This window comes from Boleophthalmus pectinirostris, unplaced genomic scaffold (genome assembly GCF_026225935.1).
Source record: "Boleophthalmus pectinirostris isolate CB_2022bp ecotype Guang Dong unplaced genomic scaffold, ASM2622593v1 HiC_scaffold_12, whole genome shotgun sequence".
Classification (NCBI taxonomy): domain Eukaryota; kingdom Metazoa; phylum Chordata; class Actinopteri; order Gobiiformes; family Gobiidae; genus Boleophthalmus; species Boleophthalmus pectinirostris.
In genome coordinates, this window is record NW_026571018.1 from 3339167 (window position 1) to 3361839 (window position 22673).

A 22673-nucleotide genomic window follows, 5' to 3' on the forward strand; every position below is an offset into this window, starting at 1 on the left:
GTACCTGAGTCCTGCAGCAGCTCTCTCAGACTGGAGTCAGTGTTTGACCGTCTGAGCTCCCACAATGTGCCGCTTTAAAACACAAGTGATCTCACTGCTTGCCACCATTTTACATCAGATGAGCCTAAAGGATGCCTTCAGGGACTTGCGGCCCTCAGAGTTTCCCCTTTGTTTTGGAACAACACTTGGACTTTGGGAGTTCAGACTTTCATTGTTGGTCTGAGTTTTGAGATCCAGGTTCACTGAAGACCCCAGCTCCAGTTGAGTAGAGCAGAGTTACTCAACCCAGGTCTAACGTTACCCAAAAGCATCAGATGTTGTCAGGCGTCCAGACCAACCTTTGAGTTTGGTTTCACTAGTGTGCCACTTTTTAATTGCAGGCCTGTTTGAGCCTTTGCACATGGTTCTTTTGAATGCTGTGCATTGAGACACAGATAGTCTGAGACAATAGTGCACCTGAAAATGTAATTTATTCACATTGGCCTGTTGACCCATTTATGTCAGACAAAAAATGTCTCCACTCCATCTGATCGTCTCCTCTGCTCCTCCATCCATCTGCATCCTTTGGTCTAAACCGTCTCAACATTTTTGCCTTCATCTCTCTAATTATTTGTGACTTTTTGCGTGTATTTAATTTAGTGTAGAATGGTAACCAAATCCCTCTTACGTTGCCCTGGGGCAACAAGTAGAACCATCTATTATTTTCCAGTTCGGTGCATGTAACACAAATATTGTTTTGTATTGTCACTGTCCTTGTCTGTTTGGGTGAACTGAGGTGGACTGACCCTCATCTGCATCCTTTGGTCTAAACCATCTCAATCTGAACATCTTTGCCTTCATCTCTAGTGGAAATGATTTGACTTCTGGTTGTCATGTGTCTGTCACATGAGCAGTGAAATCTAAATCATTGTATCAAGAATGCGTGGATGAATATTGTTATTGAACACATCAGTCACTGTTGTCCATACATTTGTTGAAACTGGTGACACAGAAAATAATGTTAAAAAATATTTTAGTTTTTTATTTGTGGATTATTTGTTACTGTTTGCCTGTATTTAATTTAGTGTAGAATGGTAACCACATCCCTCTTAGGTTGCCCCGAGGCAACAGACAGAACCATCTATTATTTTCCAGTTCGGTGCATGTAACACAAATATTGTTTTGTATTGTCACTGTCCTTGTCTATTTTACAAATGGACCATGAGTCAAGAATAAAGATGAACTGAACTGAAGCTGAGCTAACACTCTGCCAGGGCCGTCCTGAGTCGTCCATTCTTTCGTCATGATTATAGACTGGGGGTCTGGGTACATCCAGGAGCTGAAAGAGGCCTCGTCTTTTTCTGCAGATCATGTGCGAGCAGTGACAGTATTTGGACAGGCCTGCAGGTGGCAGCAGAGGCGAGACACCAGGACCGGCCTGAGGCTCGGGTCCTTGAGTCCGTAAGTCAGAGCCGACAGACAGCGCGGCATCATCACCACAGACACGTAAATCACCACAAAAAGCTGCCCGGCCAAAACCTTGTCCGCCCGAGCAGCCACACTGCTGAAGATGGGCAGTCCCATGGTGGACAACAGGTTTAGACTTAACTGAAACGTGTGCAAGAGCAGAGTGTTCCGAGCTTTGTCTGCAGAGACCTTATCTGTGGAGGCAGAGATTGCGACCACCATCACACCGATGAAGGACGATGCAATTACTAAACCTGAGAACAGAAACAGCACAACAGTGGATATCGTCTCGTAGATCTTAGATCGAGGTCCAAGCAACAAGGCTGTAGAGATGCAGTAGAAGTTCATCTGAAGGCTGGGGAGCAGGTGAAAAGGGAATTCAAGAAGAAGCAGGACCCGAACCAAAATGTCCACACAGCCCAACCCCCAGACACAGAGGACGGCAAAGGCCGTGTTCCTCGTGGTGACTATGGTGGGGTGATGAAACGGGAAACAAACAGCGATGTAGCGCTCAGTGGACATGACCGTCAGAGTGAGAGGAGCAATCTGGGAGCACAGGTAGGAGATCATGACAAATAATCCACACAGAGGGTAGGACAGATTCAGGTTAATAATAGCGTGTATGTACAACAACTGCCCCATGAAGAGCACGATGGAGTCCCCCACCACCAGGTTCAGCAGCAGCATGTACCGCGGTGACTCCCTGAACGCAGGTCGACTGCACAGGGTGTGGATGATGATGGCATTTATGACCAGGAACATGAGGCTGACTAGGTTAGTCAGCACGACAAAGGCAAACCTAAAGGTGATCATCATTGTCCACTGCTGTCCCGTGAGGTTCTGATAGATGTTCTGCAGCTCCATTGCACATAAACCACAGGAATCAGCTGGAACAGAGAAGGCAGAACAATTAAACAATTAAAGATTACAATGAATTCATTAATTACAGATTCCTTCTACATTTGAATAAAAAAAAAAACGTGAATGCAATAAACAACAACAGTTTTGATGTACTGTTTGGTAAGCATAATAAGTCATCTCTGAGAATGTCTATATATCAAGATCAAATCAGTAGTGCCTTATTTTCTGGGAGAAAAAAGTGAACTAATGTCCACAGAAAGTGACCCCAGCCTCACCCAAGTACGTTTAAAAGAGAAGCAACTAGTAGAACATCACGTGTCGGTGGTGACGATGTACTAGAGAGATGAGCGTAATTTAAAATCACATATTTAACGTCAATGTCTTCTTCTTTTTTTTTTTTTTTTTTTTTACAAAAGTCCAATTCTACATCAGACCTGAACTGATCCAAACCATGTCTAAAACCAGGACTAAACCATAAATGATTATTAACCTGAAGTAAATTAATCTGAAAACAAATACATATTACACACATTTTTCCCTAAAATTATTTAACCACCACTCAGAGAATCACTAAGTTAGACAATTTTTTTTTAAATGTCCACAATTTATTGTAATTTGGTCACTCCACTTCCACAAATCACAATGTGTCTTTAAACATGTGAGATTAATGAAATATTTTAATGGGTACTTTATGTAACGTCCAACCTCCTCAGCTGAAATGTTAAAACTAAATAATATATTTTTTTCACAGTGAACTAAACTGTTTTCCCACAGAGAAGCACTGGATACAAAAAGCTCCTTTGAAACAAAGATAAAAGTCATTAAAAAACAGAGATTGTTGTTATTAAAACTCTAAAGCCACACTCAGCCTCTCACTTTCCCACAGAAACACATACAGTGTTATCGTACCATGATTCCTGCAGCAGACCTCTCAGACTGGAGTCAGTGTAGAGCTCTGCTTTAAAACACTTTTGTACAGGTGACCTCACTGCTCGCTGCCATGTGTGTCTGGTGACAGTAACAACATGAGTCTAAATGATGCCTTCAGGGACCTGCCCTTTGATTTGAAGCAAAACTTTCATTGTTGGTTTTGGAGTTTCTACACCCTGATTCACTGAAGACCCCAGCTCCAGGTCAACAGAGCAGGGTCAGTCTATATGAAATCAGCAGTTTTCAAGGATTCTCCCCTATGAGCCATCTCAGATTTGGCTGAAAAAATTTCAAAAACCTTCTAAAATCACCAAATGATAGAATCTCAAATTTTAGCTCAATCCCTTGAGTCGTTCCTGAGTTATGGCCCATTGAAATTTTGGGGCCATGCAAACTTTTTCTGAAGCCTTAATTTCTAAGCATGTTTGAGAGACCATAACTTTATAAAGAATAGAGCCAGGAAGCTGAATATTTGTATTATGGTAGATTCTTGGTCATAGATTCTGAATCTGTTGTCAAATATTGTGTATCTTTATTAAGGGGGGGTGCTGTGGTCCCCCAAAATCTCAAGTTTGGTTGCTGCTCTTTTTTTTTTTTTTTTTTTTTTTTTTGAGGTCCAAGATCTATTTATTCTAAGCAGATAAACGATGAAACGACTAATGATAAACTTACTTTTCACGTTGTAGTTCTTCTTCTTCACTTGCCGCTTGATCGGTCTGTCAGAAAATAAAGTCCCTCGGTCATTTCCGTTGTGGCTTTTCTTGGTTTGTTTTGGCTTTTTGTTGCGTTGTTGCAATTGTATTTGTTGCAGCGTTTGCATTTGTTGTGACCCCTCTCGGCTTCCGTAGAATTGGGGTTGGTGAAGTTTCTTGACAGGGCAATGATATATACCACACTCCTTCATTTCTTTTTCAGAATTAGAATGAGTAGATGAAGAAAAACAAAACATACAAGTAATTTAAAAAAAATAATAATTATTATCTCACCTTGACTTCCTGCTTCTGAAGAGTGTGGACCCTGTCCTTGCTTGCTCCTGTTGCTTCCTTCTTTACTTTGCTTTTTAACCTTTTTTTTTCTCCAACACCAGATAATGTGTCTAATGTGATGATAATGATAATAATGATAATGTGTTTAAACTGTTTTTACATTTTTTAACAAATCATCAACATGTCAGGGGGCAGGAACCAAGGGAATTCCATCTGTGAATTCTATCACTACCTCCCAATCTGCCAGAGACTGCTGGACTTGCAGGGTTTGATCTTCATCCGGGCCCATTTGTTGTTGTCTTGCAGCTTGCCCAGGAGTCGTCGGGTGCATGCCTTGGTGGTTGTTAGAGTGGTCAGGTCATCCATATACACCCTGATTGGGGGGAGCCTAAGTCCCTCTGATGTTTGCTCCCCTCTGACCACCCAATATGAAGCACGAATGATGAACTCCATAGTCACTGGGAAAACCAAGGGAGAGTTAAACATCCTGCCATCCATCCATCCATCCATTTTCTTCCGCTTTATCCTGGGTAGGGTCGCGGAGGCAGCAGTCTAAGCAGGGACTCCCGGACTTCCCTTTCCACACACACTTCCTCCAACTCTTTCGGGGGGACCCCGAGGCATTCCCAGGCCAGCCAAGAGACATAGTCCCTCCAGCATGTCCTGGGTCTTCCCCAGGGCCTCCCCCTGGTGGGACATGCCCAGAACACCTCCCGGGGGGCGCGCCCAGGAGGCATCAGAACAGATGCCCGAGCCTCAGCTGCCCCTCTTGACGTGAAGGAGCAGCGACTCTACTCCGAGCTCCTCTCATGTGACTGAGCTCCTCACCCGATCTCTGATGCAGCTCCCAGTCACCCTGCGGAGGAAACTCATTTTGGCCACTTGTATCTGAGTTCTAGTCCTTTCAGTCATTACTCAAAGCTCATGGTCATAGGTGAGGGTAGGAACATAGATTGACCAGTAAATCGAGAGCTTTGCCTTTCAGCTCAGCTCCCTCTTCACCACAACGGTCCGATGCAGTGATGGCATCACTGCCGACACTGCACCAATCCGCCTGTCAATCTCATGCTCCATCCCCCCCTCACTCGTGACATCCTACCATGATTCCTATTTCCAAGGATTGCCGTGCAGTGGTGTATTGATCTGTTGTGAGTAGAGTTGTATGTTCTGGAAGTAGGACTGGACTAGATTGATTATGACTTTTGGCACTAAAGTAGTTGAAAGCAACTCAAATTACCACATGGGCGACAGATTCAAAGGCATTTGCAAGATTTAGAAAAACTACATGCAGGCCCTTGGATTTCCTTTTGGCCGCCTGAATTTGGTCCCAGGTCATGGAGGTGTGCTCTAGACATCCTGAAAAGCCTGATATTCCTGCCTTTTGCCCGGCTGTGTCTATGTACTCAATTTTCCCAAGAGCCAGTCTGTGTACGCCAAAATGCTGAAGAATATCTTGCCCTCAACATTCAGGAGGCTAATGTTGTGAAATTGGTCAACTGTGGTGGCATTCTTTTACTTACTTACTTACTTACTTACACTTGCTTTTCTCCAGACTGTTGGTATTTCCTCCTTTTGTCACAAGATTTTCATTAACTTCCATAGACCTTGTAGCGCTCCTGGTGCATTTTTGTTGACTCTATAGGGAGCACCATTGGGCCCCAGGTAAGATGCTGCAATTGTGTGTCAGACTGTCACTAGTACTTTTTTCCACTTAGGGTGTCAAACTGGTGGTCTGGCGCGGGGACTGGAGGCATGTCGATTGGGAGGGTGTTGGGGTCAGTGCGATGAATGTCTGAATGAACATTTCTCAGGTACGCCTCCAGATCTTGCTCTGATGTTACAAGCTTGCCATTTTCCTTTCAAGAATTTGAAGGGGTCATTAAAGAACTTAGTTCTAACTTGTTCTTTTTCTTCAAAGTGTGGCTTTCGCTGGTGACTGGAACTTAAACATCCGCCACCACCAGGTTCAGCAGGAGCATGTACTGCGATGTCTCCCTGAACACAGGCTGGGTGCTCATGGTGTGGATGATGATGCTGTTTATGACCAGGAATATGAGGCTGGCCAAGGTGGTCAATGTCACAAAAGACAATTTAAAGCTGATCGTTGTTGTCAGCTGCTTCTCTGTGAGGTTCGGAGAGAAGCTCTGCCACTCCATTGCACATAGACCACAGGAATCAGGTGGAACAGAGAAGGCAGACCAATTAAACTTACGGAACCATTCCACATTTTAATAAAAAATAAATAAAATAAAACAAACTACAGTCCAGGCTTTCTCTGGAGCCTGAATGCAGTCTATATTAAGAGTAGACTGACTATATTATAAAAATAAAATAGCGTGAGAAAGCACAAAATTCTGAGCTATAAAACTAGTTGAACCAAATGAACTAAAAGACCTCACATTTAAACTACAACTTTACTGTAGTTGTACCCTTATGTATTCTTTGCATTTAATGTTTCATTAATATCATAGTGTTCATACATTATGCCTATTAGCAGAAAAAATTACGTGAGATTTTTTTTTTCCCTCAAGTGCTGACTCAAGCTCCCAAAACATCTCTGACCACTCAGTAGAACTCACATTTCATTCAGAGCTCTGTGGTTAAGGGTTTGTGATACAGGCCAAAAGTAATAATTATAACATTCTCACTTTTATAAAATGCAACTGTTCTGAAAAACTTTGAGCTTAATAAAAAATAAACATCTGAATATAAAAAAATGTTGAATTATCTATTGTATATTTTCAATATGTTAAAATTGTAGTGACTGTCCAGTGGTGTCACATGCTAAATTATCTTAAAATAAAGAATTACACATACATTCTTATAATACTTGTGAAAAGGCTTAATTATTTACATCCCAGACTTCAATTTGGTCTTAAGCAAAACTCACGATAGTTAAGTACAAAACAGGATTTTTTGTTCAAGCACAATTATCTGTCATTGTGGTGAGACTTTCCTCTGTTTAAAGTTATTTTCTCACTACTTAAAAACATCTAGGCCAGATAAATGTACGTACACTTGCATACATAGTCCATCCGTCCATCCATTTTCGTCCGCTTATCTGGGGCCGGGTCACGGGAGCAGCAGCCTGAGCAGGGACTCCCAGACTTCCTTCACCCCAGACACGTCCTCCAGCTCCTCCGGGGGGATCCCGAGGCATTCCCAGGCCAGCCGAGAGACATAGTCCCTCCAGCATGTCCTGGGTCTTCCCCGGGGCCTCCTCCCGGTGGGACATGCCCGGAACACCTCCCGAGGGAGTTGCCCAGGAGGCATCCGGAACAGATGCCCGAGCCACCTCAACTGGCTCCTCTCAACGTAGAGGAGCAGCGGCTCTACTCCAAATTCCTCCCGTGTGACTGAGCTCCTCACCCTATCTCTAAGGGAGCGCCCAGCCATCCTGCGAAGGAAACTCATTTTGAGTTGTTGTATCCGCAATCTCGTCCTTTCGGTCACTACCCAGACCTCATGACCATAAGTGAGAGTAGGAACGAAGACTGACCGGTAAATCGAGAGCTTCGCCTTTCGGCTCAGCTCCCGCTTCACCACAACGGTCCGATACAGCGACCGCATCACTGCACCGATCCGCCTGTCAATCTCACATTCCGTCCTCCCCTCACTCGTGAACAAGACCTCAAGATACTTGAACTCCTCCACTTGAGGCAAAGACTCTCCACCCACCCGGCGAGGGCAAGCCACCTTTTTCCGGTCGAGAACCATGGCCTCAGACTTGGAAGAGCTGATCTTCATCCCAGCCGCTTCACACTCGGCTGCAAACCGCCCCAGTGCACATTGCAGGTCCTGGTTCGATGAAGCCAACAAAACATCATCTGCAAACAGCAGAGATGAAATCCTGTGGTCCCCAAACCGGACCCCCTCCAACCCCTGACTGCGCCTAGAAATTCTGTCCATAAATACAATGAACAGAACCGGTGACAAAGGGCAGCCCTGGCGGAGTCCAACATGCACCGGGAACAGGTCTGACTTACTGCCGGCAATGCAAACACAGCTCCTGCTCCGGTCATACAGGGACCGGACAGCCCTTAGCAAAGGACCCCGGACCCCATTCTCCCAGAGCACCCCCCACAGGACACCACGAGGGACACGGTCAAATGCCTTCTCCAAGTCCACAAAGCACATGTGGACCGGTTGGGCAAACTCCCATGAACCTGATGGAGAGTGTAGAGCTGGTCCAGTGTTCCACGACCGGGACGAAAACCACACTGCTCCTCCTGGATCCGAGGTTCGACTATCGGCCGGATTCTCCTCTCCAGTACCCTGGCATAGACCTTACCGGGGAGGCTGAGAAGTGTGATCCCCCTGTAGTTGGAACACACCCTCCGGTCCCCCTTCTTATACAGAGGGACCACCACCCCGGTTTGCCAGTCCAGAGGTACTGTCCCCGACCGCCACGCGATGTTGAAGAGGCGTGTCAGCCAAGACCCACAACATCCAGAGACTTAAGGTACTCAGGACGGATCTCATCCAACCCCGGAGCCTTGCCACCAAGGAGCTTGCCAACCGCCTCAGTGACTTCAGCCAGGGTGATGGACGAGTCCTCCTCCGAGTCCCCAGCCTCGGCCTCCTCCTCGGAAGACGTGACGGTGGGATTGAGGAGATCCTCAAAGTATTCCTTCCACCGCCGGACAACGTCCCCAGTCGAGGTCAACAACTCTCCCCCCGCACTGTAAACAGTGTTGGTGAAGAACTGCTTCCCCCTCCTGAGGCGCTGGACAGTTTGCCAGAATCTCTTTGATTCCTCCTTGAACCTTCACCTTATCCTGGTGGAGGGGTTTGAGTGCCCGAATGATCCCGGGAGCTATGTTGTCGGGGGCTTCATGCCCTTGGTAGGGTCACCCAAGGCAAACAGGTCCGGGGGGACGGGTCAGACGAAGAACGGTTCAGAAGCCCTATATGATGAGTTCCACACAGAGGTCAATTATGTCGCCCGGATTGGCGTCACTGGGGCCCCACCCTGGAGCCAGGCCTGGGGTGGGTGCTCACCAGCAAGCGCCTGGTGGCCGGGCCTTCCCCCATGGGGCCCGGCTGGGCTCAGCCCGAAGGAGCGACGTGGGGCAGTCCTCACGTGGGCCCACCACCCACGGGAGGATCCATATGGGGCCGGTGCAGAGAGATCTGGGCGGCAGTCGACGGCGGGGGCCTCGGCGACTGGATCTCCGGACATGGAGACTAGCTCTGGGGACACAGGAATGTCACCTCGCTGGGGGGGAAGGAGCCTGAGCTTGTGCGGGAGGCTGAGCGTTACCGACTAGATATAGTTGGCCTCACCTCCACGCACAGTTTGGGCTCTGGGACCCAACTCCTTGAGAGGGGCTGGACTCTCCATTTCTCTGACGTTGGCCGCGGGGAGCGGTGGCGGGCTGGTGTGGGCCTGCTCATTGCCCCACAGCTCAGCTGCTGTGTGTTGGAGTTCATCCCGGTGAACGAGAGGGTGGCTTCCCTGCGCCTTCAGGTCGGGGACAGGTCTCTCACTGTGGTTTCGGCCTCCGGCCTTCTTGGAGTCCCTGGGAGGGGTACTAGACAGTGCACCAACCGGGGACTCCATTGTTCTCCTGGGGGGCTTCAACGCCCACGTGGGCAACGACAGTGACACTTGGAGAGGGGTGATTGGGAGGAGCGGCCTCTCTGATCTGAACCTGAGCGGTGTTTTGTTATTGGACTTCTGTGCTAGTCACAGTTTGTCCATAACGAACACAATGTTCGAGCACAAGGGTGTCCATAAGTGCACGTGGCACCAGGACACCCTAGGCCGGAGGTCGATGATCGACTTTGTAGTCGTGTCATCTGACCTCCGGCCGTGTGTCTTGGACACTCAGGTGAAGAGAGGGGCTGAGCTGTCAACTGATCACCACCTGGTTGTGAGTTGGGTTCGCTGGCGGAGGAGGAAGCCGGAAAGACCTGGCAGACCCAAGCGTGTAGTGAGGGTCTGCTGGGAACGTCTGGCGGAGCCCTCTGTCGAAGGGACCTTCAACTCGCACCTGCATACATAGTCAGATCAAGATAATTATTTTTATTTCTGCATTTTTTATATTTCATATTTGGGCTCCAATGACAACAGCACTGAAGTACTGATGAACTCAACTAGATACACTGGAAACTAAAAGCACTGGAAACAGAAAGCTGCTCTGAAACAATGGCAAAAGTATTTCAAAACATGATATTTGTAGTGAGCATATCTGCCCATTTCTTTCCAAACAGTTTGGTAGAACTAAAGAATCTGACATTCTTCTATTTTGGCGTTGCTGTCAGGATCTACCAAAACAAAAACTGTTTGGAAATGGATGCAGTTCAGCAAGGGTTGGGTTCGCCCATTACAGCACAATTTACTATGCCTTGGTTTATGGGGGCCGCATTTATATCAAAATTTGATGGTGAAGCACAACATTTTGAACCATGGAGGGCCCAAGTAGAGGCCATGTTGAGGGCACAAGGTCTCAGCTCACTACAAGAGGCAGATTTTTTTGGGGGGGCCATTGGAGGGAGATGGAAAAAGAGAGTTGCTGCTTATAGATCCTGGAGAAAAAAACATGAGTAATAAAGTTCTTGATTTGTTACAGTTTATGTATGCACAACCTGTGAGCAAAGCACAGTTACGTAGCATTTTTTTAAAACTGTAAACAAAAGACTGATGAAACTGTAGATGCTTTTATACTACACCTCCAGGAATAATTTTTTTAATGGCAGAAACAGGATAGAGATGGGGCTGCAGATGAGGATGATTTGCTGCTTGACCAGCTGATGGTGGGGCTGAAAAAGGGCCCAATAAAACAAGAACTGAGCCGACAAATGCGACAGCAAGAACACATCTTTTAAAGCAGTTTGTAAAGAGGCTAGGGCGCTTTCACTGGAGTTGCAGGATGAGGAGGAACTCACACTGTCAAATAGGGTGTCTTATGCTCCACAAGAGTGGGGAAACATCAGCCCGGAATGATTGAAAACCCAGATTAAGGCAGAACTGAAAGAGGAACTGTAGGGTGAGATAAAGACAAAATCAAGGAACAGCTCAAAACTCTCTCATCTGATCTCTTAACTGAGAGGGCCCAGTTTGCCAATTCCAGCTGTCAGCCTAATGGAACACCAATTGGTGCTCGGACAAGACCATCAAGCCAAACTTCTGGCACCCCCTACAGGTGGGACCCAGAAGGTAGATCCATCTGTGGGAATTGTGGGGTGCCAGGACACATACAACACCGATGCCCACAGAGGGGTACAAGGTCCCAGGATTTTTGACTCCCCCTGCCGCTGAAGGCCAAACAGCGGGGGCAGTCAGTCTGAGAATGGAGCCCAGCTTACCATCCACCCTGGAGCCTGCAACCAACCTGCCAACAGTTTTGAAGTCTGCCATAATTGGTGAAGTGCCCCAACGTTCTTGTTAAAGTGAATAACCAATCTATCCCATTTATGCTAGACACTGGGTCGCAGGTCACGCTGATCAGCCAGAGTTTATTCAAAAAGCATCTTCAAGGGACTGGACTGAGTAGTGCCAAAACTGTACCGTGGCTGTCTTTGTGGGCGGCTAATGGGTTGAGTATCCCCTACGTTGGCTACGCCATAGTGGACTGGGTGGTAGGGAGCATTAAAGTGCCTGGTAAAGGGGTTGTAATTGTGAATGATCATTGTTTGGGTCCAGATAAGGGACTACTCGGAATGAACATAATTAAACCTGTCTGGTCCATTCTTACACAGGGCAACCACCTGGGACTGCTGGCATTCAGGACAACCATGCCTCCTGCGGAGGGGGAAGTCTGGTCCAAAGATTTTTGCTGACTGTCAGCGAGTGACAACCGAAGTACCAACCCCACGATATGAAGGAGTCGACAAGCTGCCTCGTCAGTCAGCAGTTATTATTCTCCACAATCTGAAATGGTGTTATTTCTACAGGTAACTGATAAGATCTCTAACACCCCTTACCATGTTCTTTTGGAGCCTTTTGTAGAAAACGGTGACTGGTGTGTGGGACATACCTTGGCCACTGTTGTGAGTGGGCAGGTCCCATGTAGGGTCTGTAACCCCAACCCCTACACAGTGGAGGCCCCACGACAGCCCCTGGCCCGAGCCACAGAGGTTACAACCACAGACCAAGAACTGGGGCCAAGAACTGGTGCTTAACCCTGTGGCCCCAGACATTGTAGAGGTAGCAGTGCGGCAAGTGGGTACTGCAGAAGGCCACGATGAAGGCCTGTGCTATCTCTACAAGGGGAGGGTTTTACGGCAGACCAACAGGAGGAGATGACGATGGTGCTGCACAAATGGAGGCACATCTTCTCACTCCATGAGGAGGACTTTGGGCACACAGGAATCATTAAGCATCAGATCCCAACAGGCACCGCACCTCCAAGTCGCGAGCGGTATTGGCCGGTACCCCCTAGTTTGTACCAAGAACTGCAAACACTTTCAAAGAATATGTTGGAGAGTGGGGTAGTCAGGGAGAGCTCTAGTCCATGGGCAGCCCCAATTGTATTGGTGAAAAAGAAAGACGGTAGTTGGAGATTTTGTGTGGACTACAGAAAACTTAACGCTCTCACCTACAAGGATGCCTATCTCCTGCCCCGCATCAAGGAGTCTCTAACAGGACTAAAGGCTGCTCAATGGTACTCCACTCTTGACCTGGCCAGCGGCTACAGGCTGGTAGAAGTGGACCCTGCTGACAGGGAGAAAAACGCATTCACTACTCCGTTTGGTCTGTGTGAGTTTAAGCAGATGCCATTCGGACTATGCAATGCCCCGGCCACATTCCAGAGACTCATGCAGCGCTGTTTGGGTAACCTAGTTAACGATTCCCTCTTGATTTATTTGGATGATGTTGTTTTCTCCCCAGATTTCCACAGCCATGTGAAGCACCTGGAAGAGGTCTTCCAACGGTTGGACCAACACGGCCTTAAACTGCAGCCCAAGAAGTGCCACTTATTTCAGCGCCAAGTGACATACCTGGGGCACATTATTAGTGGGGAAGGAGTGGCAACCGACCCCACTAAAATTGCTGCGGTAAGAGATTGGCCGATACCCCAGACGGTGAAACAAGTGAAATCATTTTTAGGCTTTGCTGGATATTACAGTAGATTTTTCCCAGACTTTGCCAAAATTGCATTACCCCTTATTAATGCCCTCACCCGAAATTTTACCCATAATAAAAGATCCACCTTACTGACTTGGACTAATCAGTGTCAATAAGCTTTTGATCAGCTTAAAGAGGCTTTAATAAATGCTCCCATCCTGGCATATGCAGACTTTTCCCAGCCTTTAAGGCTATATACTGATGCTTTTGATGGCCTTGGAGCTGTATTAGCCCAGGTCCAGAATGGGAGGGAGAGGGTCATTACCTATGCTAGTAGGAGCCTCCAACCCTCAGAACGCAATGATCAGAACTATAGCTCGTTCAAGTTAGAGTTGTTGGCCTTAAAGTGGGCAGTGACGGAAAAATTTTAAGACTACCTGTATGGGTCAGAGTTCACAATCTTCACAGATAACAACCCTCTCATGCACCTCGCAACTGCTCATTTAGGAGCAGCAGAACAGAGGTGGGTGGGTCAACTCGCAAACTACAGGTACACAATCAAATATCGACCCGGCACACAAAATAAAAATGCTGATGCTCTTTCCAGGCTCCCAGAACAATAAAGACTGGGGAGAATCTTGCCCTCACTGTGTTTGTAACAAAGTTGACCCATCTGGAAGAGCCCCCCTACATCCCATTTGTACATCATACCCGTTTGAGGTTGTGGGTATAGACTACCTCTCCCTGGGACGCCCAAATTACCTGTACCAATACATTCCTGTTATCACTGACCTCTTTTCAAAATATGCCATTACAGTGCCCACCAAGGACCAGTCTACAGACACCACAGTGCGTGTCCTATATACCCATCTGATCCATACCTTTGGCTGCCCAGAACGTATTTTAACCGATCGCAGCACTGCTTTCAAATCTTCCCTTATGAGTCAACTGTGTGGACTTTATGGGTGCTAGAAAAGCAGGACTACAGCATACCACCCACAAGGTAACGAAGCATGCGAAAGATTTAACCAAAGTTTGTTAAGACTTTTAAGCTCTTTAACAGAGACTGAGCAAGCAAAGTGGCCCAGCAGGCTTCCCACCTTAGTACAAGCTTACAACAACACAGTACACAGTACCACAGGAATGACCCCTCACTATTTGGTGTTCGGAAGGCACACAAGACTCCCTGTGGACTGGACCACCGGTCTTGGACCCACTGTTCCGAGCTGTACCTTAGATGACTGGGTGAAACAACATCACACCGCCCTGTGTTACGCTTATAAGACTGCAAAACAACACTCGGGGCACAAGAGCAGGACAAGATGAGGCTAGATACAATAGTAGAGCCAGACTGATGACACTATTGCCAGGTGAGCATGTTTTAATCTGTAATTTTCACAGGAGAGCCAGAGGGATATTGACCCCAAGATGGAGCCCAGAACCATATGTAGTGGTGAGACAATTGAGAGAGGACCACCCAGTCTATGTAGTGTGTCCGGAAGGCAGGGAGGGCCCCACATGCACAATACATCGTAATAACTTGCACCTCTGTCCTGTTGATTTTGTGCAGGAGAACCCAGAACCATCAGAACCAGTTACCCCAGCGCAACAACCAGACCAACTGCTCCCTCCCACTGTTTGGTTACCTAGACTAATGCTTAACCAGAATGTACCTCAAGAAGGACTTGAAGCCCCACCACAAGGTGGCCAACCAGATCCTCTAGATGAACCAATGCCAATGCCTCTTGCGCCGCTCTCAGCGCCCCAATATAGGTGTGGTCCCTGTCAGATACCACATGTAATTGGCCGAGATGACCAATGTTAAAGGTGTGGGGAAATGTCAAATGTGAGTAGAGCACTTGTTTTTTTTACTCTGTATGTATTTTATTTGTGGTGATTTTATTTGTGGTGATTTTAGTGTTGTGTTTTTTATACTGGAGTGAAGGACTGGGTGGACTGAACTAATTAAACATTCCCTCCCACCCAGTATTATTGGCGTTGGCCGTAGCAGCAGGAGCTTGAAAAGAGACAGAGGGCATGAGTGGGAAGCGGACCTGGGGTGTGCACGCGTGACACCGGAACCAGAAGAGACAAGGCAAGACAGGTGCAGGAGCGGGAACGCGGCAACAAGGACAGATACAACACCTGAAAAGAGCTAAATAGAGGGATGTATCTGGGGGACCTTGTGGGCGTGTGGGCAGCCAGACAGTAGAACAGGCCACACTAGAGTTAAGAGTTACTCTGTTTCCGCAGCGGCTCTGGAGCCGGAGGACCCATGGCAGAGCGGAGGCGGAGGCCTGGATGCGGGGGGGACGTGGCAGCTCTAATCACATGCATGAAAGTGCTAAGTAAAGGGACGTCACTTGGTCAACCCTGGTGTGCATTGTGGCTGATCAAAGGCGGTCCTTCTCGTAGTCTGAAAGACTTTGTTTTAATCTTGTTTTATAGACAACTACGTGGTGTGGCGGTGGTTGGACCAGAGGGACTATCGAGCCAGATCTGCACGGACCCTCAAACAGTGACCGCAGCACCCGACTCCTTTTTAATTCAGATTTTAGCCGAACCAGCTATTCTCATTTTAAATGTTGTGCTTCACTGACTAAACTTTTAACTGACTGCATATCCGCCCATTTCTTTCCAAACAGTTTGGTAGAACTAAAGAATCTGACAAAAGCTCTAAAGTCACACTCATCCTTTCACTCTGGCACAGAAGCACATATAGTGTTATAGTACCTGAGTCCTGCAGCAGCTCTCTCAGACTGGAGTCAGTGTTTGACTGTCTGAGCTCCCACAATGTGCCGCTTTAAAACAAAAGTGATCTCACTGCTTGCCACCATTTTACATCAGATGAGCCTAAAGGATGCCTTCAGGGACCTGCAGCCCTCAGAGTTTCACCTTTGTTTTGGAACGACACTTGGACTTTGGGAGTTCCGACTTTCATTGTTGGTCTGAGTTTTGAGATCCAGGTTCACTGAAGACCCGAGCTCCAGTTGAACAGAGCAGAGTTACTCAACCCAGGTCTAACATTACCCAAAAGCATCAGATGTTGTCAGGCCTCCAGACCAACCTTTGAGTTTGGTTTCACTAGTGTGCCACTTTTTAATTGCAGGCCTGTTTGAGCCTTTGCACATGGTTCTTTTGAATGCTGTGCATTGAGACACAGATAGTCTGAGACAATAGTGCACCTGAAAATGTAATTTATTCACATTGGCCTGTTGACCCGTTTATGTCAGACAAAAAATGTCTCCACTCCATCTGATCGTCTCCTCTGCTCCTCCATCCATCTGCATCCTTTGGTCTAAACCGTCTCAACATTTTTGCCTTCATCTCTCTAATTATTTGTGGATTATTTGTTACTTTTTGCCTGTATTTAATTTATTGTAGAATGGTAACCAAATCCCTCTTACGTTGCCCTGGGGCAACAAGTAGAACCATCTATTATTTTCCAGTTCGGTGCATGTAACATAAACATTGTTTTGTGTTGTCACTGTCCTTGTCTGTTTTACAAATGGACCATGAGTCAAGAATAAAGATGAACTGAACTGAAGTTGAACTAACACTCTGCCAGGGCCGTCCTGAGTCGTCCATTCTTTCGTCATGATTATAGACTGGGGGTTTGGGTACATCCAGGGGCTGAAGGAGGCCTCGTCTTTTTCTGCAGATCATGTGTGTGAGCAGTGACAGTATTTGGACAGGCCTGCAGGTGGCAGCAGAGGCGAGACAACAGGACCGGCCTGAGGCTCGGGTCCTTGAGTCCGTAAGTTAGAGCCGACAGACAGCGCGGCATCATCACCACAAAGACGTAAATCACCACAAAAAGCTGCCCAGACGAAACCTGGTCTGCCCGAACAGCCACACTGCTGAAGATGGGCAGTCCCATGGTGGACAACAGGTTTAGACTTAACTGAAACGTGTGCAGGAGCAGAGTGTTCCGAGCTTTGTCTGCAGAGACCTTATCTGTGGAGGCAGAGATTGCGACCACCATCACACCGATGAAGGACGATGCGATTACTAAACCTGAGAAGAGAAACAGCACAACAGTGGATATCGTCTCGTAGATCTTAGATCGAGGTCCAAGCAACAAGGCTGTAGAGATGCAGTAGAAGTTCATCTGAAGGCTGGGGAGCAGGTGAAAAGGGAATTCAAGAAGAAGCAGGACCCGAACCAAAATGTCCACACAGCCCAACCCCCAGACACAGAGGACGGCAAAGGCCGTGTTCCTCGTGGTGACTATGGTGGGGTGATGAAACGGGAAACAAACAGCAATGTAGCGCTCGATGGACATGACTGTCAGAGTGAGAGGAGCGATCTGTGAGCTCAGGTAGGAGATCATGATAAATAATCCGCACAGAGGGTAGGACAGATTCAGGTTAGCAGTACTGTACATGTACAACAACTGCGCTGTGAAGAGCACGATGGAGTCCCCCACCACCAGGTTCAGCAGGAGCATGTACCGCGGTGTCTCCCTGAACGCAGGTCGACTGCACAGGGTGTGGATGATGATGCCGTTTATGACCAGGAACATGAGGCTGGCTAGGTTAGTCAGCACGACAAAGGCAAACTTAAAGGTGATCATCGTTGTCCACTGCTGTCCCGTGAGGTTCTGATAGAAGCTCTGCAACTCCATTGCACATAAACCACAGGAATCAGCTGGAACAGAGAAGGGAAAAAAAATATCTCAGAGATGTAATCCATTCAGTCCCTTTGGAATGAGAAAAGTAAGTCAGTAAAGTTTACTTAAAACTTTAACTATCTTCACAGACATAGATCACAAAGCGCTTCACATACAAAAGATAAAAACAGCTTATGTACAGTCATAATAAAATAATAGTCATAGAAGCTCTAAATCTAAGGGGGTAGGATTGTTTGTTCTTTTAAAACTTTTAAAAAGCATCTACATTATCTAGACCAGTGTTTCCCAAACTTTTTTTCTGGGGACCCATAGTTTAAAAGTCACAAACCTTCACGACCCAAGTCATTATTCAAGACAATATTCGTATTTCACAAGATAAAGATAGATTTGACCATTATTGAACATTAATGAGGACTTTTTATTGTTGACTGCATGATCGATGTCTCTCTGAACAATTAGTATCACTCAAGTTTTAAACGAGAAACAGAAATTGAAGCAGCAATAAAAGGATCCATAAGTCACCTATTTGGACATTCAATGTAGCCCATTTCTTTTTCTTTTCAACCTTCAATTGAACCAGCAATATTGGAACAAAATAGTCAATAAAATAATTACTAAAAGATTAGAAATGATAAAAAACATGTCTTAACATTTTAACATTTCTAATGAGATAGGTGGGCCTGTCTGTGTTTTTGTAGCATGTTCCAGTCCGGGTGCAGGATAAGACGCAGCAGCAGATCAGGCGCGGCATGCAGTCTGTTTCTGTGCTTTGTCTTCATTTTTGTCAGCACAGAAAATTCAAATTCATACATATATATATATATATAGTCGTGAAAGGAATAAGCATACAGTCACACACATTCTCATGTATCAGAACTGTACATTGCAGACCTACATGCAGATCGTGACAAGGCGACCCAAAAAAAAATCTCTTGCGACCCACCTGGTATTTGGAAAACAATGATTTAGAGAGTGTAGGTGTGGAGTCAGTTTGTTCCAGAGTTTAGGGGAGATGAGAAAGAAATCGGCCAGTACAATTTCTGACCCCATTGGCCTTTTGACCTGAAATAAGAAGTGTATTAAAACAAGTTAAATTAAATTCTACACAGACCTAACTACCTGGATACAAGTGAACTAATCTACAAATAATGTTTTTGCTGTGTAGATAAATTGCTGGATTCCAGATGACATCAAAACATTCTACAGGACAGGGGTCTCCAACCTTTTTCCTCTGGTGAGCTCCTTTTACAAAACAAAAATGCCAGAGAGCTGCTCATTTTAGCGGCCGCAAGAAATTGAGAAGCTTGTCAGAAAGACGGCGAGCCTTTGGGTACAGTTAGATGCCTTCAATAAAAATGGTCACATTAAATCATGACCAATTGTTTTTCTCTGTGACATCTGCTTTATGTGCACACAAAAAAAATGTTCAGCACAATGGTATAATTCTGAAATCCCTTGGCGAGGCTGGAGACCCCTGCTATAGTTCAATATTATTTAATACAGATTTGGATAGGCTAAAATGAGTATTGTTAAAATGTAGATTTCTGTTGCAGTACAGCGGGTTTTTTGGATGTAGTAAATAACAGATGTTCAGTTTCAGCATTTGTGAGTTTACCTTTTGGATATTTGACAACAAAGTACAATATAATCAACAGGGAAATCTGGCTCTTGCCCATCAACACACTGTAGAATCTGAAAAAAAAACAACAGAGTATTCTACGAACACCTTTTTTATGCACATCTATTTGCCAAAAGGAAATAATTCTATCCTGATTTGAAGGATTTTGTGACCAAATGTAAACTTTGGTATTGAACAGAAATGTACAAATAGAACAATCTAATTCATATTCTTCTTTCAAATAATTTTAGCTTCAGTTTCAGGCTCCAACAACAACAGGATTGAAGTGCGATGAACTAGAGCAAGCGGTTCTCAAATTTTTTACAGTGCCATGTAAGATCATATTTGACTTTCCAAATACCACAACTATCCAAAAACCCAAATCCAAACGACATCTGGTCTAATTTGGGCTGCAATAAGACTAAATCATGAATAAGGTAGTTCAAAAATAATAAAAACAGCATCACATAAATTAATTTGCCTCTAAAATAAACACATGACTGCATATACAACCAGAGGAAGCCATGAACCACCAGCATTACACGCCCCACTCTTGAAAACCAAAACTGAACCAAACTATTTCCCACAGAGAAGCACTGGATACAGAAAGCCTCGCTGAAACAATAATAAAAGTCATTAAAACTGTGACATTTGTAATAAAAGCTCTAAAACCACACTCACTCTCCCACAGAAGCACATACAGTGATCCAGCACTGTGAGTCCTGCAGCAGATCACTCAGACTGGAGTCAGTGTAGGGCCGTCTGAGCTCCCACAATGCACTGCTTTAAAATACTTCGCCACAAGTGACCTCACTGCTCACCGCTATTTTGTGTCTGAGGTCAACAACATGAGTCTAAATGATGCCTTCAGGGACCCACAGCCCTCAGAGTTTCACCTTTGTTTTGAAAAAACCTTTGGACTTGGGGAGTTCAAACTTTTATTGTTGGTGAATTTCAAGATCCAGGCTCAGGGATCAGTTGGAAAGAAAAAGTTTAAACATTTAACTTAACTAGAGATATAATGCATTCAGTGTTTTAATGAAAAACTGAATAGCTTATGCAACACGGAATACTTTACTGGTTTCATTACAGCTTAAAATGAGAAAAGAAATTGGCCAGTTTACAATGTCTGAGCCCACTGACCTTTTGACTTGAAATGTTGTTGTTGAAGTGTTATTGTAGTGTATTTAAAGAAACTTCAGTTCTACCCAGTTCAAATTACCTGTATACAAGAAAAGTCATCTCATCTATAGATAATACTTTTGCAGTGTAGATAAATATTTTGATTTCAGATGACATCACGACATTCTTTAGGACAATTGTATTTACAGATGTCCTTCCATTTTCTACCGCTTATTCACAGCCGGGTCGCAGGGGCAGCAGTCTAAGCAGGGACTCCCAGACTTCCATCACCCTGGACACTTCCTCCAGCTCCTCCAAGGGGACCCCCAAGGCGTTTCTCAGGGCCTCCTTCTGGTGAGATGTGCGCAGAATACCTCCCGAGGGCAGCGCCCAGAAGGCATCTGGAACAGATATCTGACCCTCAGCTGCTCCTCTCGATTTGGAGGAGCTGCTCCTCACCCTGTCTCTAAGGAGAGCCCAGCCACCCAGGAGGAAACTAATTTCGGCCGTTTGTATCTGTGATCTCGTCCTTTCAGTCACTACTCAAAGCTCATGACCATAGTGAGGGGAGGAATGTAGATTGAAGGATAAATTGAGAGCTTTGCCTTTTCAACTCAGCTCCCACTTCACCACAACTGTCTGATACAACGACCAATTCACTGCCGATGCTGCACCGATCAACCTGTCAATCTCACACTCCATCCTCCCCTCACTCGTGAACAAGATCCTGAGATACTTGAACTCCTCCACTTGAGGCAGGGACTCTCCACCCACCCAGAGAGGGCAAGCCACCTTTTTCCGGTCACAAACCATGGCATCAGATTTGGAGGAGCTGATCCTCATCCCAGTCACTTTACACTCATCTGCAAACCGCCCCAGTGCACATTGCAAGTCCTGGCTTGATGAAGCCATTAGGACAACATCATCTGCAGAGACGAGATCCGGTGGTACCCGAACCGGACCCCCTCCGGTCCCTGACTGCGCCCAGAAATTCTGTCCATAAATACAATGAACAGAACCGGTGACAAAGGGCAGCCCTGGCGGTGTCCAACATGCACCGGGAACAGGTCTCACTTACTGCCAGCAATGAACACAGCTCCTGCTCTGGTCATACAGGGACCGGACAGCCCTTAGCAAAGGACCCCAAACCCCATACTCCCAGAGCACCCCCAACAGGACACCACGAGGGACACGGTCGAATGCCTTCTCCAAGTCCACAAAGCACATGTGGACTGGTTGGACCGACTCCTATGAACCTCAAGCACCCAATGGAGAGTGTAGATTTGGTCCAGTGTTCTGCAGCCAGGATGAAAACCACACTGCTACTCCTGGATCTGAGGTTTGACTATTGGTCAGATTCTCCTCTCCACTACCCTGGAATAGACCTTTAACAGGGAGGCTGAGGAGTGTGATTCCTCTGTAGTTGGAACACACCCTCCGGTCCCCCTTCTTATACAGAGGGACCACCATCCTGGTCTACCAGTCCAGAGGTACCTTCCCTGACCGCCAAGCGATGTTGAAGAGACATGTCAGCCAAGATCCACAACATCCAGAGACTTAAGATACTCAGGACGGATCTCATCCACCCCTGGAGCCTTGCCACTAAGGAGCTGCCAACCACCTCAATGACTACAGCCAGGGTGATGGACGAGTTTGCCTTTGAGTCCCCAGGCCGTCCGATAGTCCTCCTCCATGGCCTCCCTGAACTCCTCTCAAGCCTGAGGTTTTGCCTCTGTGACTGCCTGGGCTGCAGCATGCTTGGCCCACCGGTACCTGTCAGCTGCCTGAGCAGTCCTACAGCTGCCTGAGCAGTCCTACAAACCAGCAAAAGGCTCAATAGGACTCTTTCTTAAGCCTGACGGCATCCCTTATTTCCAGTGTCCACCACCAGGTTTGGGGATTGCCCCTGCAACAGGCACCACAGACCTTACGCCCACAGCTACGAGTGGCCGCATTGACAGTAGAGGCTGAGAACAAAGCCCACTTGGACTCCCCAGCCTCCCCCAGAATCTGTGAGAAGCCCTCCCGGAGGTGCAAGTTGAAAGTCACCCTGACAGAGGGCTC

At 46.5% G+C, this 22673-nt stretch overlaps 2 protein-coding genes across 2 annotated transcripts; both read right to left on the bottom strand.

Annotated features, from left to right (window-relative positions):
• Nucleotides 1–1347: 1347 nt before the first annotated feature.
• On the bottom strand, nt 1348–2310 carry LOC129407480 (odorant receptor 131-2-like). Its single transcript, XM_055148685.1, has one exon. It carries the CDS (start codon nt 2308–2310, stop codon nt 1348–1350), a length of 963 nt encoding a protein of 320 aa, XP_055004660.1.
• Nucleotides 2311–16837: 14527 nt separating this feature from the next.
• LOC129407481 (odorant receptor 131-2-like) lies at nt 16838–17863 on the bottom strand. Its single transcript, XM_055148686.1, has one exon. The coding sequence runs from the start codon at nt 17861–17863 to the stop codon at nt 16838–16840; it is 1026 nt and encodes a 341-aa protein (XP_055004661.1).
• Nucleotides 17864–22673: the final 4810 nt, after the last annotated feature.